General features: G+C 45.2%; 1 protein-coding gene across 1 annotated transcript; it reads left to right on the top strand.

Moving 5' to 3' along the window:
- The first annotated feature begins 8,015 nt into the window (after positions 1 to 8,015).
- On the top strand, positions 8,016 to 13,815 carry cnr1 (cannabinoid receptor 1). Its single transcript, XM_085997646.1, has one exon. The coding sequence runs from the start codon at positions 8,035 to 8,037 to the stop codon at positions 9,577 to 9,579; it is 1,545 nt and encodes a 514-aa protein (XP_085853772.1). The 5' UTR covers positions 8,016 to 8,034; the 3' UTR covers positions 9,580 to 13,815.
- Positions 13,816 to 16,850: the final 3,035 nt, after the last annotated feature.

Below are 16,850 nucleotides of genomic sequence, written 5' to 3' on the forward strand. Positions count from 1 at the left end.
GTCCCGCCGGCAACTGCGCCTGCGCAAACCTCCTCCTCGGAGTCCCGCGGCAGAGGCTGTGAAGCCTCTGGCCTCAAGCAGGCGATTGCGCCTGCGCAAACTTCCTCCTCGGAGTCCTGCGGCAGAGGCTGTGAAGCCTCTGGCCTCAAGCAGGCGTCTGCGCCTGCGCAAACCTCCTCGTCGGAGTCCCACAGCAGAGGCTGTGAAGCCTCTGGCTTCAAACAGGCGATTGCATCTGCGTGGGAAAACCAATGAGGAGCCGCTGGGGTCCTGCAGGCAACTGCACCTGCGTGAACAATCTCGCTGAAAAGGGAAGGGAGAACCGCTAGGTCTTCCAAGCAGGCTACTGCGCCTGCGCGTATGTGTTGGGAAGCGGGGACCTTTAAACGGCCGACTGCACCTGCACACTCGGCCTCACAGAGAAAAAGAGTCACTGGGGGTTCCGAGTTCGCGACTGCACCTGCGCAAACCTGGTGTTGGCAAACCTCTCCCCTCAGGCACGCGGCCGCGCCTGCGTGGGAAAACTGAAGAGGATCCGCTGGGGGTACGGGCTGGGCCACCGCGGTTGCGCGAACCTGGTGCTGGGAAACCTTTCCCCTTAGGCGTGCGACTGCGCCTGTGCGGACCTCTTGTTTAAAAGACTGGGGAATTCCTGTCTCCAGGCCAGCGACTGCGCATGCGCGAGCAGTCTCCAAACGATCTTCAGTGAATGGATTGGCAGCAGCCTGCAGATTTCTAATCTCAGGATGCTGTTTCTTTGTTTCTGAGCCACATAAGTTGCTTAAATTTAAACTTTGGTTCGAATTTAAGCTTTGGCCACAATTTAGGTTCCACTGGGGCAGGGAAGTGTCCCAATTTGTGGGCTGGACAACTATTCCCTGGAAACAAGCCACAGTGCCTGTCTTTACAGGCTGTGAACTTGAACTTGTCTGGTCAGCAAACTCACGTTCTCTTACCCGGGTGGCTTTAAATGGGGAATTTTGGACTTGGACCTGCCTTTGATCTGGGGCCAAAACTATCCCCTGTGTGCCTCCCTTGTCCCAGATTTCTGCTACCGGACCTGCTCTACAGGGGTCCCAGAGCTTTCCTTCCCTGTTCCCCTGCTTAAGCAGCTTAGTCCTCCTTAACTCCATACCTAATCTCTCTATCTTTCTGTTACAAGGGGTATGATCTGCTCGACTAAACCTTTGGTCGCAGGCCAGCTTATAATCTACCATTACCTCCCTAACCTTCTCCTCCTGCTCTGTTACTTCTGAGGTGAGGTGGGCATTCTCTTCCCGCAGTCTCATCTCGTTCCTCTTTGAACTGTAAATTTGGCACTTTAGGAACTCTATCTTGTTCCTAGCGTGGCTTTTGCCCTCACTAGCTTTTTGGGTGAGGTGTGCATTTTCCTCCTGGAGCCTCAACTCACTGTCCCTCACCTCTGTGACTTCCTGCACAAGGCGCTCTATAAATGTCTGGCATTTCGTGACCTCTAGTGTGAGGCGTGCATTCACTTCCCGCACCCTCATCCCACTATCTTTGGCCTCATTCACCTCTCTTATGAGGCGTTCTACCTCCGCCTGGCATTTTTCAAGCTGGGACTCCCAATTCTTGGCCTTTTTAACCTCCTCCTGCACCCTCATCTCACCCTCCTTAACCCAGCCACCTATACCATGATAAGTCAGCCTACACGCTGCCGCTAACATCTGCAGGACTACCCACAGACTGAAAGCAAGAAAAGCAATAGCTGATGCTTTCTCCAGGTCCAGACCACTCATCAAATCAAAAACTGCCTCCAGTCCTGCTGCGGTCGCCATTTTGTAGGGGGCATCTTTTCCGTGGTTTATGGTCATTTACCTGGCCAGCAGCCTTTGCCTACGCTCTGACCAATTCCAACCTTTTACCTGGTTTACGGTAATTCACCTGGTCAGGCAGCCTTTTGCTGCTACACTGTAAACCAATTTAAACAGCGGTTTCGAATCGCTACCCCACCTTCCAGTTCTGACTGAAGGACTTATAATTAATGATATATTAAAATGGACAACTGGTCTGGGTGTGAGAAAGTCAAACTTTTATTAAACTGAAGAAACTATAATCAAATTTTAAAACTATACCACATGAACATAATAATTACAGTAAAATTGCTTAAATGGGGGAAGGCAGATGGCAAAAATGAGGGATTAATGGCTACAATGTTGATTAAACAATCTTAGCAATTTCCCCTTAATTACCACCCCCTAACTCCTTACTAGGTTGCCTTGCTGAGGAGTCAGAAAACCTGCTCACCTGTGGTCCAGTGAAGTAAGAGAGAGAGATAGTTTCTCAGGAGCTATCTTTTATATCCTGCCAACTCCTGTTTGGCGCTGAAAAAGGTCTGTGTGCAAAACTCGCGCCCAAAAGTTCCAATACACAAAAGAAAGGCTGTGATTGGCTGATTCAAAGTGGTTGGACTGATTTAATGTGTCTGCACTCTGGGGCCGAAGTGTACCCACCCACATCCGGAGTTCACCTGGGCTAAAACAAAAAGGGAATCCAACTGCCCTATTGTTCAGAATTGGGTGATTCAAAACCCAGTCATTCCTAAACTGTTGCATATCAAAAGTCCTTTCCACAGTTTCAATGTGCCTCATTGTGTGTGTAGGGGGTTTGAATGGGTTGAAACTACTGTGTAAACAGAAGCTGATTGTTCTGCGGTTTAGTCTCAAGTGGTTGTAATCCCTTATGTCAATAAACAACATCGATTGCTTCTGAGAGAGAAACTCCCTTTGATTGGCAGGTCTTTGACTGCCACTGTATTATCCTCCCACTTACACAGAGATCACGGGCTGCTTATCCAAGCCCTATTGTTCTTGGCCAATGCCTTCTCTGACAGCCATTTTAAAATCTTTGTGATTGACCAAACTCCAGGGAACAATTTTATTAATAAAGAATGTACTGTCATTAAGGTGTGCGAATTTTTCCATAGAACTCCTTGATTCCGGTGTTGTCCACGTGCTGTCCATCTCAATGCAGCCTTTTGCACTTCTGGGCATGTTTTAAAACATTGTAGACAATTCACATCACCCAATTCTTCATCCACGATGTGGACCAATATTTCCAATCTTATGGGAAAATACGGGAATTTTGCGAACCCCTACATGCAGTCGATTGGTATCATCATCACTGTTTTCCACACCCCCAAGTTTGGTGTCATTGGCAAATTTAGAAATTCTACTCTGTATTCCAATATCCAGGTCATTTATATATACATCAGAAAGAGCAGTGGCCCCAGCACTGACCCTTGGGGAACACCACTGTCTACCATCCTCCAGTCTGAAAAACAGTCATTTACCACAACTCGCAGTTTTCTGTCCTTAAGCCAATTCCTTATCCAAGCTGCCACTGACCCACCTATTCCATGAGCCTCGATTTTGTTAACCAGTCTTCTATGTGGTACTTTGTCAAACGCCTTCCAAAAATCCATGTAGACAACATCCATTGCATTCCCTTCGTCAATCCTCTGTGTTACTTCATCAAAAAATTCAATTAGATTAGTCAAACACGATCTTCCTTTTACAAATCTGTGTTGGCTCTCCTTAATTAGCTTAAACCTCTCCAAATGCCTGTTAATTTTTTCCTTGATTATTGTTTCTAAAGCTTTACCCACCACTGATGTTAAACTGACCAGCCTATAGTTACCAAGATTATCCTTACACCCTTTCTTGAACAATGGTGTCACATTTGCCAGTTTCCAATCCTCAGGCACCTCCCCCGCATCTAGGGAAGATTGGAAAATTATGGCAAGCCATTCCGCTAACTCCTTCCCCAATTCCCTTAGCAACCTGGGGTGCAAGCCATCTGGGCCACTCTAAGCATACCTAGTCTTTCTAGTATATCCTGTCTGTCAATTTTCACCCCTTCCATTGCTTCTACCTTTTCCACCTCTACCAATATTTTGTCAGCATCCACCTCCTTAGTAAACACCGATACAAAGTACTCATTGAGTATTCTAGCCTTGCCCTGCACCTCTAAGCATATATCACCTTCTTTGTCTCTAACAGGCCCCACCCCGCCTCTTACTACCCGTTTACTGTTTATGCCCCCAATAGTGTGATCATACCCTTTTTGCTCCAAATGGATTCTGTCCTTGTCTCTTCAAGAACATCCTCCCTTTCCAACGCTACATGTTTACAGAAGATTTTTGGGTTTCCTTTTATGTTAACCACCATTCTACTCTCATATTCTCTCTTTGCCAGTCTTATTTTCATCTTCACTTCCCCTCTCAACTTATTGTATTTGGTCTGGTTCTCCCTTGAAGAATTCACCTGACATGCATCATACACCCTCTTTTTTTGTTTCATCATCTTCTCTATCTCCCTTGTCATCCAAGGAGCCCTTGCTTTGGTTCCCTTACCCTTCCCTCTTGTTGGAATGTACCTAGCCTGTACTTGGAACATCTCCTCCTTAAAGATCACCCATTGTTCCGTTACTATTTTTCCTGTCAGTCTTTGGTTCCATTTTACCCTGGCTAGATCCTTTCGCATCCCATTGAAGTTAGCCCTATTCCAGTTTAGAAGCTCCACTCTAGATTGTTCCTTGCTCTTCTCCATTGCTAATCTAAATCTTATGATACAATGATCACTCGTACCTAAGTATTCTCCCACAGACACTTGGTCGACCTGGCCCACCTCATTCCCCAGCACCAGATCGAGCAATGCCTTCTTCCTAGTTGGGCCAAGAACGTATTGGTCAAGGAAATTCTCCTGAACATATTTCAGAAATTCCTCCCCCTCCTTTTCCTTTACCCTAGCATTATCCCAATCGATATTTGGGTAATTAAAGTCCCCCAATATCACCACTCTATAGCTCTTGCATATCTCTGCGATTTCCCTGCAGATTTGCTCCTCTACCTCCCTCTCACTATTTGGAGGCCTATAGAATACCCCCAATAGCGTGATCATACTCTTTTTGCTCCTCAACTCTAACCAAATGGATTCTGTCCTTGTCCCCTCAAGAACATTCTCCCTTTCCAACACTACAATGTCTTCCTTAATCAGCACTGCCACCCCACCTCCCTTTTTTCCTTCGTTATCTTTTCTGAACACCTTGTAGCCTTGAATATTAAGTGCCCAGTCCTCACTGTTTTTAAGCCATATTTCTGTTATTGCCACAACATCATATTGCCGCACATCTAATTGTGCTTGTAGCTCACTAACCTCATTCACCACACTTTGTGCATTTACGTACATGCATTCTAAACCCATTTTTGAATTTTTGTAGTCTTTCTTAGTCTGCTCCTATCTAATATGGTACTATCACTGCCTCTAGTACTATCTTCTCTAGTACTATCCAACAGACTCACTCTTTTATGCACCTTATTCCTCTTTTCTACTCCTATATGCTGGTGCCCATCTCCCTGCCAAGTTAGTTTAAACCCTCCCCGTGAGAATATTGGTCGCGGCTCTGTTGAGATGTAACCCGTCTGGCTTGTACAGATCCCACCTTCCCCAGAAATGGTCCCAATTCCTCAGGAATCTAAAGCCCTCCCTCCTGCACCATCTCTCCAACCACGCATTCATCTGTTCTATCCTCCTATTCCTGTACTCACTAACACGTGGCACCGGGAGTAATCCAGAGATTACTACCTTTGAGGTCCTGCTCCCTCCTCAGAGTGTCCTGCAGCCGCTCAGTGACATCCTTGACCCTGGCACCAGGGAGGCAACAATACCATCCTGGAGTCACATCTACGGCCACAGAAACGCCTGTCTGCTCCCCTAACTATCGAATCCCCTACCACTATTGCTCTTCCACTCTTTTTCCTCCCCCCTGTGCAGCTGAGCCACCCGTGGTGCCATGGACTTCACTCTGGCTGCACTCCCCAGAGGAACCATCACCGTCACCAGTACTCAGAGCAGAATACTGGTTGGAGAGCGCGATGCACTCCGGGGACTCCTGCACAAACTGCCTGGTCCTCCTCTTCTGTCTGGCAGTCACCCATTCCCTCTCTGCCTGCATACTCTTAAGCTGCGGGGTGACCACCTCTAGAAATGTGCTATCCACGTAACTCTTAGCCTCGGAGCTCAAGTTGCTGTAGCTGGCGACACTTCCCACACATATAGTCGTCCAGGCTATGTGAAGCATCCAGGACTTCCCACATGGCACAGGATGTGCACTCCACGGGACTGTGCTGCCCTGCCATGCCTCTATTTAATAGGCTAAGATCTAACCCAGCAGAAATAAACTTAAAACTTAACAAAAAACACTCCCCAGCTACTCACCAATCAGCTCTTTCCCTCTATTTAATAGGCTATTAACTAACTTAGCAGAAATAAACTGATGAACTTAAAAAAAAATACACTCACCAGCTACTCACCAATCAGCTCCTTCCCTTGTGCCAATGTCACTTTTTTTTACTGACGTCACTTTTTCAAAAAGTGCCTTTGTTGAGTTGCTGCCGCTCCTTTTAACTGCTCCACTCTCGCTGTGCTCCCTCCAGGTCCACTTCTTCCGGTCTCAGCACTCTAATGTCAACCTCCTCATCCTGTGTAAAGTCCTCAATAGTGGTATCACTAACCATCTCCATGCCCATCTTTCCCTCACTCCCTCTTTGAATCATTCATTCCACTTCCTATCCTGTCTAAAGCAGCAAAACTACCGTTGCCAAAATCATTAATGATGTCCTTTGTCACTGTGACTGTGGCTTGTCTCCTTGACCTCCCCACAACACTCCAGCACAGTCAACGACACCATCCACCTCCATCATCTCTCCCCTGTGCACTGTCATAGTCTGGTTATAGTCTGTTGAACATGTATAGAACCTTGGCTAGACCACATTTGATATACTCTGAACAGTTCTGGTCTCCATATTATAAAAAGAGTATAGAGGCACTGGGGGAGGTGCAATAAAGATTTACTAGAATGATACCAGGACTGAGAGGTTATACCTATCAGGAATGATTGAACAGGCTGGGGCTCTTTTCTCTAGAAAAGAGAAGATTGAGGGGTGACCTGATAGAGGTCTTTAAGATTATGAAAGTGTTTTATAGGGTAGACATAGAGAAGATGTTTCCACTTGCGGGCGAGACCAGAACTAGGAGCCATAAATGTAAGATAGTCACAAATAAATCCAATCGGGAATTCAGGGGAAATTTCTTTACACAGAGAGTGGTTAGAATGTGGAACTCGCTACCACAAGGAGTAGTTGAGGCAAATAACATAGATGCATTTAAGGGCAAGTTAGATAAGCACATGAAGGAGAATGGAATCGAAGGCTATGCTGATGGGGTTAGGTGAAGAAGGGTGGGAGGAGGCTCGTGTGGAGCATAAACACCGGCATAGACCTGTTGGGCTGAATGGCCTGTTTCTGTGCTGATAATACTTTGTAAGGCGTACCTGTGCTACTGTATTACTGAGTATAACTTCAATTTTATGTTCTGAGATTTGATATACTTAAAGCAGTTTGGACTTGGAATTACCATGTGGGATACTGGTGCAGAGTGTCTAATGACACCACTGTGTCAGCTAATAATTTGGAGGTGGGGCAGGACTTACGGCAGGACTCACAGCAAAGAGTTTATTTTACAGCAAACAAAGTCTATTTACACAGCAAACAGAGTCTATTTAAACAGCACACTACAGCAAACAGTCTACAGAGTCTATTTAAAAAGAGTCTCTGCAAACTACAGCAAACAGAACTCATGACCGAAGCAAGGTGATTATATCTCCTGGTAAAAGCCGGGTGATTCATCCAGCAAGTGAGTGGAGGATAGCTACATAATACAAATTATGTGTGTAAAATCAATCCTAGTCACTTACAGCAGTGTGGTTCCCAGGCATGATTGACAAGGGAATTACCCAATTATCTCCATTCTGGCTGGGAAAAATGGTGTCATTATATGCAGCCACACTGGTGAACGAATGCTTAATGTCTTCAAATTAAATTCCTCCCTCTGTTATTTTAACAGAATTGCAAACTAAGATTAAAAAAGCACAAAACTTAATACAGCAAACTGGAAGAATATATTAAGATTTAACAAAGACCAATGATAATTAACTACAGTCATTTAAAATATTATGCTATTGTGTTTTTATATATGTTTAGTAATTTCTATTTTTCTTTGTCCTAGCTTTTTCCCAGTTCAATTTTTAGTCTGTTGGAAAGAAACGGCCCACACGGTTCACACATTGAAAGCTATTATGAAATCTCTACTAGAAGCGCTTTCGGATACAACTTTCCGAACAATCACTACTGATCTCCTTTACATTGCGTCCAATGAAGTACAATATGACAACACTAAAGTAGACCTCAACATGACAAAACTTGGTTATGCAACTCAGAATCTGCATTCTTCCCTCGGAAAAGGTAACGCTTATCTAGAAAAAATGACAGCAGGGGAGGATCTTTTATCCAATGCCAACCTTCACGATTCAATGAATGCCACTAATTACCTGTACAACCAATCAATTATGAATGATGAATCAACGATAAAGTGTGGAGAAAACTTCATGGACATGGAATGCTTTATGATTCTGACCCCAAGTCAACAGATGGCTATTGCTGTATTGGCTTTGACTTTGGGGACTTTCACAGTACTAGAGAATGTATTGATTCTATGTGTTATAATCCGATCTCGCAGTCTCAGATACAAACCGTCTTACCACTTTATAGGTAGCCTGGCAGTGGCCGACCTCCTGGGCAGTGTGATCTTTGTGTATAGTTTTGTGGACTTCCATGTATTCCAAAGGAAAGACAGTCCCAATGTCTTTCTATTCAAACTGGGTGGTGTTACAGCCTCCTTCACAGCTTCAGTGGGTAGCCTCTTCCTGACAGCCATAGATCGATACATCTCTATACACAAGCCCCTTGCCTATAAGAGGATTGTTACACGGCCAAAGGCAGTCGTCGCTTTTACTGTTATGTGGACTATCTCAATTATAATTGCCGTCCTTCCTCTGTTGGGCTGGAACTGTAAAAAACTGAACTCTGTCTGCTCAGACATCTTTCCGCTCATTGACGAGACTTATCTGATGTTCTGGATTGGTGTCACTAGCATTTTGCTGCTTTTCATCATTTATGCCTACGTGTACATTTTGTGGAAGGCCCATGTTCACGCTGTCCGCATGATCCAGCGTGGCACCCAGAAGAGTATAATTGTACAGGTGACTGAGGGCGGCAAAGTGCAAACTGTTCGCCTTGATCAAACACGCATGGACATCCGATTGGCCAAGACGCTTGTCCTTATTCTTGTGGTCCTCATCATCTGCTGGGGTCCTCTCCTAGCCATCATGGTGTACGACGTCTTTGGGAAAATGAACAAGCTGATAAAGACAATATTTGCCTTTTGCAGTATGCTGTGTTTACTTAATTCAACAATCAATCCTATTATCTACGCTCTGAGGAGCAAAGATCTGAGGCATGCTTTCCGTAGTATGTTCTGCTCCTGCAAGGGAGCATCAGCTCAGCCACTGGAAAACAGCCTGGAGTCAGACTGCCAACAGAAACAGGGGAACCATCCTGGCACCATGCAAACAGCTGCCCGGAACTGCATCAAAAGCACTGTAAAAGTAGCTCAAGTGGCCATCTCGGTCTCCACGGAGACATCAGCTGAGGCCGTGTGAGTGCAGGGATCTGATGATTCACACTGACAATAATTCTTAATGATTAAATTGCATTCCTCTAAAGATCTTTTAAAAAGAACTTAGGCAGCACTTCCAACATTTTGCCATGAAATCACTCGTACTAGCTCGGGATATGCAGCCAAGCCAATTTAGGAACCGCACCCATCCAACTGGCTCATGCACATCAAACTAGAACCAAGCTTTTGATTGAAGAACTTGGTTTGCACTGTAACAATGAAACAGTAGTATGTGTGGGAATATAACAAATCTCACTAAAAAGCCATTCTCAAGGACAATCCTTAAGTTATCTGGAAATGGGGATGTCCTTTTAAGAATTTCAAAGAAGTTAATGTCTGCCACATGTACAACAATAATACAAGTATTTCTAGGCTGTTCAAGAGGACCCACTTTGTACTTTATGAATGATGTCACCTCTGTGTTGCTGATTTTCTGGCTTGATTCTTGTGTTGTATTTGGCTGGGATGCCCATGTTTAGATAGGACTGGACCAAACTTTGGCCAAGCCTATACCTTTCGAATTGCAACCGATCAGAACAAAGCAACATATGAGAACACACAACAACATTGTGGCCTGTCCCTATTGCACATGCTGATCATAAGAGGCAACTCTGGTTAATTGGCTCATTATTGATTTAATCAGAGGTGCATTCCCTGTTAGATTACCATCTAAATTTACAGATTAATGATCAGTTTATTAAAAATGAAATCATTTATTCAGTGTACCAGCAGCTAAGCTTAAATTTTCCTTCTTTCTCAAGTCATGTGGCAGATATTGACTGGATCAATTCATTTTAATGCGCAACGCTGCTTGTTGCATGTATATATAAGGATATGATATGTGATATAACCCTAATTGCCAGCTCCCTTACCTTTTAAATATTGGATTAAGCAACACGCAAAAAAAAATCAATTGTGAAACTATCTAATAGTATCAGCGCCATTGGGCCAATTAGTAGCCCAGCTCACTCCTAACTGGTTGCCACAGACTGATTTTGTAATCTGAATTCAAATGCCTTGGTAGTAGAGAAAAAAAAACACACGGTGTGGCATCAATCAGGTTAAATTAATTAGGACCAATTTAAATGTAAGTGTGCATTCATTTAATATTTTAGTAACGCTTACCAAAATGTGATAGTGATGGTTAAACTCTACCTTCCTTTTTAAACTTGATTGTTGATTGGCATAATTACTGAGGTAGTTTTGATTTCAGAGACTTTAACTGTGGGCACAGCTCTTTTTAAAAGTTACTTGAAGCTGTTTTTTCAAAATAATATTGTACAGATGTTGTCAGTTGGTGCTAGAGTGTGGTTTGGTACACACAGATACCACATGCTAACAACGTTGCTTCTTTCCATTCTCCACTCTTGTTCCTAATGAGTGCAACACAAGAGGGGATTTATTATTAGAATTATTGAGCTTTTTGAATTGTTCCGTTCTGTTAAAAGGTGAATGGGACACCCCAGCCTGTTTTCTAATAATAGTACCCTGGAGATGACCATTTGGCATATTAGCAGATTAATGTTTTTCACATTTGTATGATACTTTCGTGCCCACTATCTTAACTGAGGCATTAGTACGTTTATTTTAAATGGCTCAATGCCTCCATTAAAATAGCAAAGTGATGAATGTCATACGAGAGCTTTAAGATTCCGTACACTAACATTACAAAATAATTTCTAGGCTAATGTGTCTTTTTGACACCATAGGCAGGACTCCAAGGAAAAGGCACTCATCATAGTTGGCAAAATGATGTTGATACACGTGGAATGATGTTGCCATGTGAGTTGTCTTAAACAAGTGACATGAGAGCCTTTATTAAGGTAGGTTACTTACTTACCTGAAAGTGTTTATTGTTGGACCCCAACAACTGAAATGGATTTTTACAGCAAAAGCTTACTGCCAGACTGTTGGTTTACAAAGGACAAAGATTAACCCTTTATTTTGATTTTGGGAGGTAGCTCACAACTGCAAATTGTAGCATAATCAGCTCATGAAGTCACATGATTTTAAAGCTTTTGCATAATACAGAAAGCTTTATAGGTTTATATATGTTCATAGCACTCCAAGAATGTCATTTCAAGACATCAGTAGTCAGGGCCAATTAGCTGAGGGATGCATTTGTTTCTGTGACAAAGTATAGGTATGATTATTCAGTATTTGACTTGAGCATTCAAGATTATTTGGTAACATTTTCTTGAGTGTATAAGTCTAAAATAACACTTGGGGGAGGAACCACTTCTAAAAAAATGTTCAGGATTGTCCACAAAATTAGTTACCTTTGGTGCCACTGGCCCTTCTCCAAATCTAGAACTGTGGCTAATGTATTCAGCTTACAGTTCCACAGAATGGATAGGAATCTCAGGAAGGCAGTCACATTATGAAGGTAAATACTTTCAGTTACAATCATGATATCATAAAACAATTATTATTCGCCATCGCATTGTCTCATCCATAGAGGGATATTTACATCAGGTGCTGATGTGAAACAGCCAGCTGTTTTAAAAAGGCTGCTTCACTTTTACAGTGGATCTAAACATAAAGAATGTGTTGTCTGCAATAGGAAAGTAGTCTGTTTAATTCACAGCTGAGGAAGATAATTCATAACTGTGATATGTAAATATTATTGATAAATTGAATGAACTGTGTGCTCGTAATTCCCAATTGTGTAGTATGCTTAAGCTGTAAGTGTTTAAAAATTCGTTCCTGGGATGTGGGCATCGCTGGCAAGGCCAGCATTTAGTTGCCCTTGAGAAGGTGGTGGTGAGCTGTCTTCTTCAACCACTGCAGTCCGTGTGGTGAAGGTACTCCCACAGTGCTGTTAGGGAGGGAGTTCCAGGATTTTGACCCAGCGACGATGAAGGATCGGCGATATACTTCCAAGTCAGGATGGTGTGTGACTTGGAGGGGAACTTGGAGGTGGTGGTGTTCCCATGCGCCTGCTGCCCTTGTCCTTCTAGGTGGTAAAGGCCACGGGTTGGGAGGTGCTGTCGAAGAAGCCTTGGCGAGTTGCTGCAGTGCATCTTGCAAGTAAAAATACCAGAAACAAGAGAATACTACTTTTAGTTAAGTGGAAACTCATTTTTTTGCCATATTTGGAGCACTGTTTAATATAACAGAAAGTATCCCAATCTTGCAAATAAAGTTAAACTCATGACAGGCGATGCTGAAACCATAATTCAAAGGGCCGCAAATTCCTAGCAGAAAGAATGTTTCAAGGACATCTTTTACTGTTGCTGTCTCTCTTTGTTGCTCTTCGTAGCATCAACCACATCCACAGCAAAAATATGCCCTTGTGTTCCAGTCATTACTTTATGCTGACATACAAGTAGAAGCTAAAGAAACCTTTCTATTTTATTTTAAAAGTCTAGCATGTCCACAATTTCAAGAATGCAGTTTTTTTATAGGGACCTGCACTCTTCTTGGAAGAATATGAAAAGGAAAAGGTAATAGATCAATTTCAATCCTTATACTTTGGAGTAACACTTCCTCTTTTGTGTTATCATCTGCTTTCGTCTTTTGAATATTCTCTATTGTCAGAAGCGCTCTGTCACTTTGTCAGCTGATTGGGGTGTTTGCATTCCCAAAGAAACAGCTAACAGAAGCATCTCTTTTTCACAATGCACGCAGTGCTACAAGGAAAATGCAGGCACGCCACAGATAGTAAGATAACGTTGATCCTCGAGGATTGATTGTTGTCTTGTCCGGCTGTCAAGGGTTTGCACACCACACACCGAAAGCTCAAGGACAAGTCCAAAGTTTACAAATTCCTATTCTCTTTGTAGTCTATTGGACAGATATACTTTACACACTTCACGCTTTTAAAAAATGTGATATCTTCATAGGAACGGGAGTAGGCCATTCAGCCTCTTGGGCCTGTCCTAACATATAAATTAGATCATGGCTGAGCTGTACCTCAACTCCATTTACCCGCCTTTGATCCATATCACTTGATATCCTTACCTAACAAAAATCTATCGCTCCCAGTCTTGAAAATTTCAATTGACCCAGCATCCATAGTCTTTTTGTGAACAGATTTCCAGATTCCCACTACCCTTTGTGTGAAAAAATATTTCCTGATTTCACTCCTAAATGGCCTGACTCCAATTTGAATATTGTGCCCCCTTGTTCTGCATTCCCCCACCAGAGGAAATAGTTTCTTTGTATCTACCCTGTTGAATCCCTTTATCATTTTAAACACTTTGGGGGCGATTTTGCCAGCCCTGGGGAGGCGGGACTGCTGGGAAAATGGCAGAATCTGGGGGCGGGTACCCATCCCGCCCCCAACCCACCTCCGTGCCATCTTCCCAAGAGGCAGGTACCCGACCCGCGCCGGGTAGTTAACAGGCAGTTGTTTTGAGAATCCCCATTTTCAGCCCTGAAGTGTGGGCTTTCCGCCGGCTCTGAACCTCGCGAGGCGGGCCGTCAATCTGCTGGGGTTGGAGGGGTCGAGATGTCCGGTGTGCAGGTGAGTGATGAGTGCAAGTGTGGAGAAGTTAATGTGTGAGGTGAGTGTAAAGTGTTTTAAAAAGTTTTATTTACCTTTACTTCTTCCTGCAGGCTTCATCCCTTCAGGTCTCGGGAGTCCCTCAGCTCACCGGCACAGAAAGCAGAATGGCCGCTGAACTGTCAAAAGCTGCAGCCATCTGTTTTCTGCTCAGGAAACATCTCTAAGCGGAAGGGCTCAACTTAAAAGAGTGGAAGGGCTCAACTTAAAAGACAGATTGTCAGTGTTTGACAGCTTCACAGAGCCGTCAAATGCTGACATTTCACCTGTCAAAAGCTCTTGACAGATGAAACGTCACTCACTGACGTCACCTGTAACCGGCTTTCCCTTAATTGGCCTGCTAAGCCCGCTGGGCGGGTCTAACAAGGTCAATCAAGGGAAAATAGCGTGGGTTGGCCACAAGTCGATGGAGACGGGACTAAAACCTGACAAGTGGGAGTTCTGCCTCCAGAAGCTCCCCATTGAGAAAATCCAGCCCTTCAATTAAATCACCCCTCAACCTTCAAAACTCAAGGGAATACAAACCAAGTTTATTAAACCTGGCATGATAATTTAACCCTTTAAGCCCCAGTATTATTCTGGTGAATCTGTGATGTACCCCACCCAAGGCCGATATATATCCTTCCTGAGGTTCAGTGCCCAAAACTGAATGCAGTGCTTCAGATGGGGTCTGACCATGGCTTGTACAGCTGAAGTGTCTCTTCTTCACTTTTGTATTCCAAACCTCCTTGAGATAAAGGCCAATATTCTATTAGCCTTTTTGATTGCTTTTTGTTACTGTGCACTAGCTTTTAATGATTTGTGTACATGAACACCCTTTGCTCCTCCACAGCTCCTAGTCTCTCACCATTAAGGAAGTGTTCTGATTTTATTTCTCATATCCAAAGTGGATGACCTCACACTTACCCAAATTGAATTCCATCTGCCATAGTTTTGCCCACTCACTTAGACTCAATGGCCTAGAAATTCAGTTGGGCGCGCCAGCCGTTAGCGCCTTAGGAGGAGTAGATCTCGAGCGCTAGGCGCTTAGCGCCCGGGCGCAGCGCGATCTGCGCCTCGCCCCAACTTCAGTACACATTTAGCGCCGGCGCAAAGTCTTAGCGCGCGCCCTGCTGCGCGCGCAGATCATGACGTCATTTACTAGTGCAACGACCTTTGTGCGCCCCGAACCGGAACTTCACTCGCGCCGGCCCATTGTGCGCCGGGCGGCCCTAACGACTGTGAAGTGGAACGGTACACAGCCGAGGCGGGCCGCGGGGAGCGCTAATTAAAGGGCACTTACCCTGCACTATAAAGGGCAGCCATTTTGCAGCATTCACTCTTGTGCAACGGTTTTTTGGAGAGAGACCAAGGAGGAGAGCTTACTGGTTTGGACCAACACTAGGACAGGTATTTTTGGCTCAGGCCAGAGCTTAGCAATTATCTTTGCCTTCATTGAGAGCTCATTGTTTGCTAGCATATAATGGGGGCTGCATTGGGTGCCAACGCTGACTTTCAGCCTTATGCCAGAAGGGCTTACAGACGCCGTGAGAGAGTGGCAGCCCTGGCTAGACGCAGAGGGGGCAACAGGCGTCGCCAACTGAGGCCTTACCCACCCAGGGTATACCGCCAGCAGTCCTCCTTTCTGACCATGTCTGCCGCGATGTGTGTAAGGAGGCTGCGATTCAGAAGGGAGGTGGTTGCAGACATCTGCCAGCTGCTTCACAGAGATCTGCAGCCACAGCTGATGCGCAGGACGTCTCTGTCGGTGGCAGTGAAGGTGACGGTGGCTCTCAACTTCTATGCCACCGGCTCCTTCCAATCCGCTGCTGGGGACATCGCTAACATCTCCCAGTTCGCCGTGCATTGCTGCATCCGCCAGGTGACCGAAGCCCTTTTCAGAAGGAGACATCAATTCATCTCCTTCCCCATGACCCTGGACAAGCAGCAGCAGCGTGCAGTGGGATTTGCAAGAATAGCGGGCTTCCCCATGGTGCAGGGCGCCATTGACTGCACGCATGTGGCTTTGCGGGCACCTCTGGAGCATGCCGAGGATTACCGCAACCGGAAGGGCTACCATTCCCTCAACGTACAGCTGGTGTGTGACCACAGGCAGCGCATCCTAGCTGTCAATGCCCGCTTTCCAGGCAGCAGCCACGATGCCTTTATCCTGCGACAGACAACTGTGGCTGACATGTTCCAGGCACAGCCTCCCCCAAGAGGATGGCTTATCGGGGACAAAGGCTATCCTTTGTGTACCTGGCTCATGACCCCGCTCCGTGCGCCCACGACCCCTGCTGAAGAGACATACAACGAGAGCCATCAAGCGACTAGGAACATCATAGAACAAACAATCGGCGTACTCAAGCAACAGTTCCGCTGTCTTGATCGCTCCGGGGGAGCCCTCCAGTATTCGCAGGACCGAGCCTCCCAATTCGTCGTCGTTTGCTGCATGCTGCACAACCTGGCTATCCACAGGACTCAGGCACTGCCACCTCACGTTGGACCCCCACCTCAGGAGGAGGAGCAGGAGGAGCATGAGGAGGAGGAGGACGAGGAGTACCAGCCCAGGAGGGAGGCACAAGGTCCAAGGGCCGCCCGTCGGCGGCTTATTGAACGTCACTTCTAGGCCCCCTGTCAGGGAATGGCTTGTGCCAATGAAAGAACATGATTGCAGCCGCTCCACAAGCCCTCAGGCGGTTAAGGCAACAAACACTTCAAAGATCAAACATGGACAATGTTAATAAATAAAATGCTTTATTGTACAA

The sequence above is a fragment of the Somniosus microcephalus genome, chromosome 9, assembly GCF_052327205.1.
Source record: "Somniosus microcephalus isolate GS21.2 chromosome 9, FLI_Smic_1.0, whole genome shotgun sequence".
Classification (NCBI taxonomy): Eukaryota; Metazoa; Chordata; class Chondrichthyes; order Squaliformes; family Somniosidae; genus Somniosus; species Somniosus microcephalus.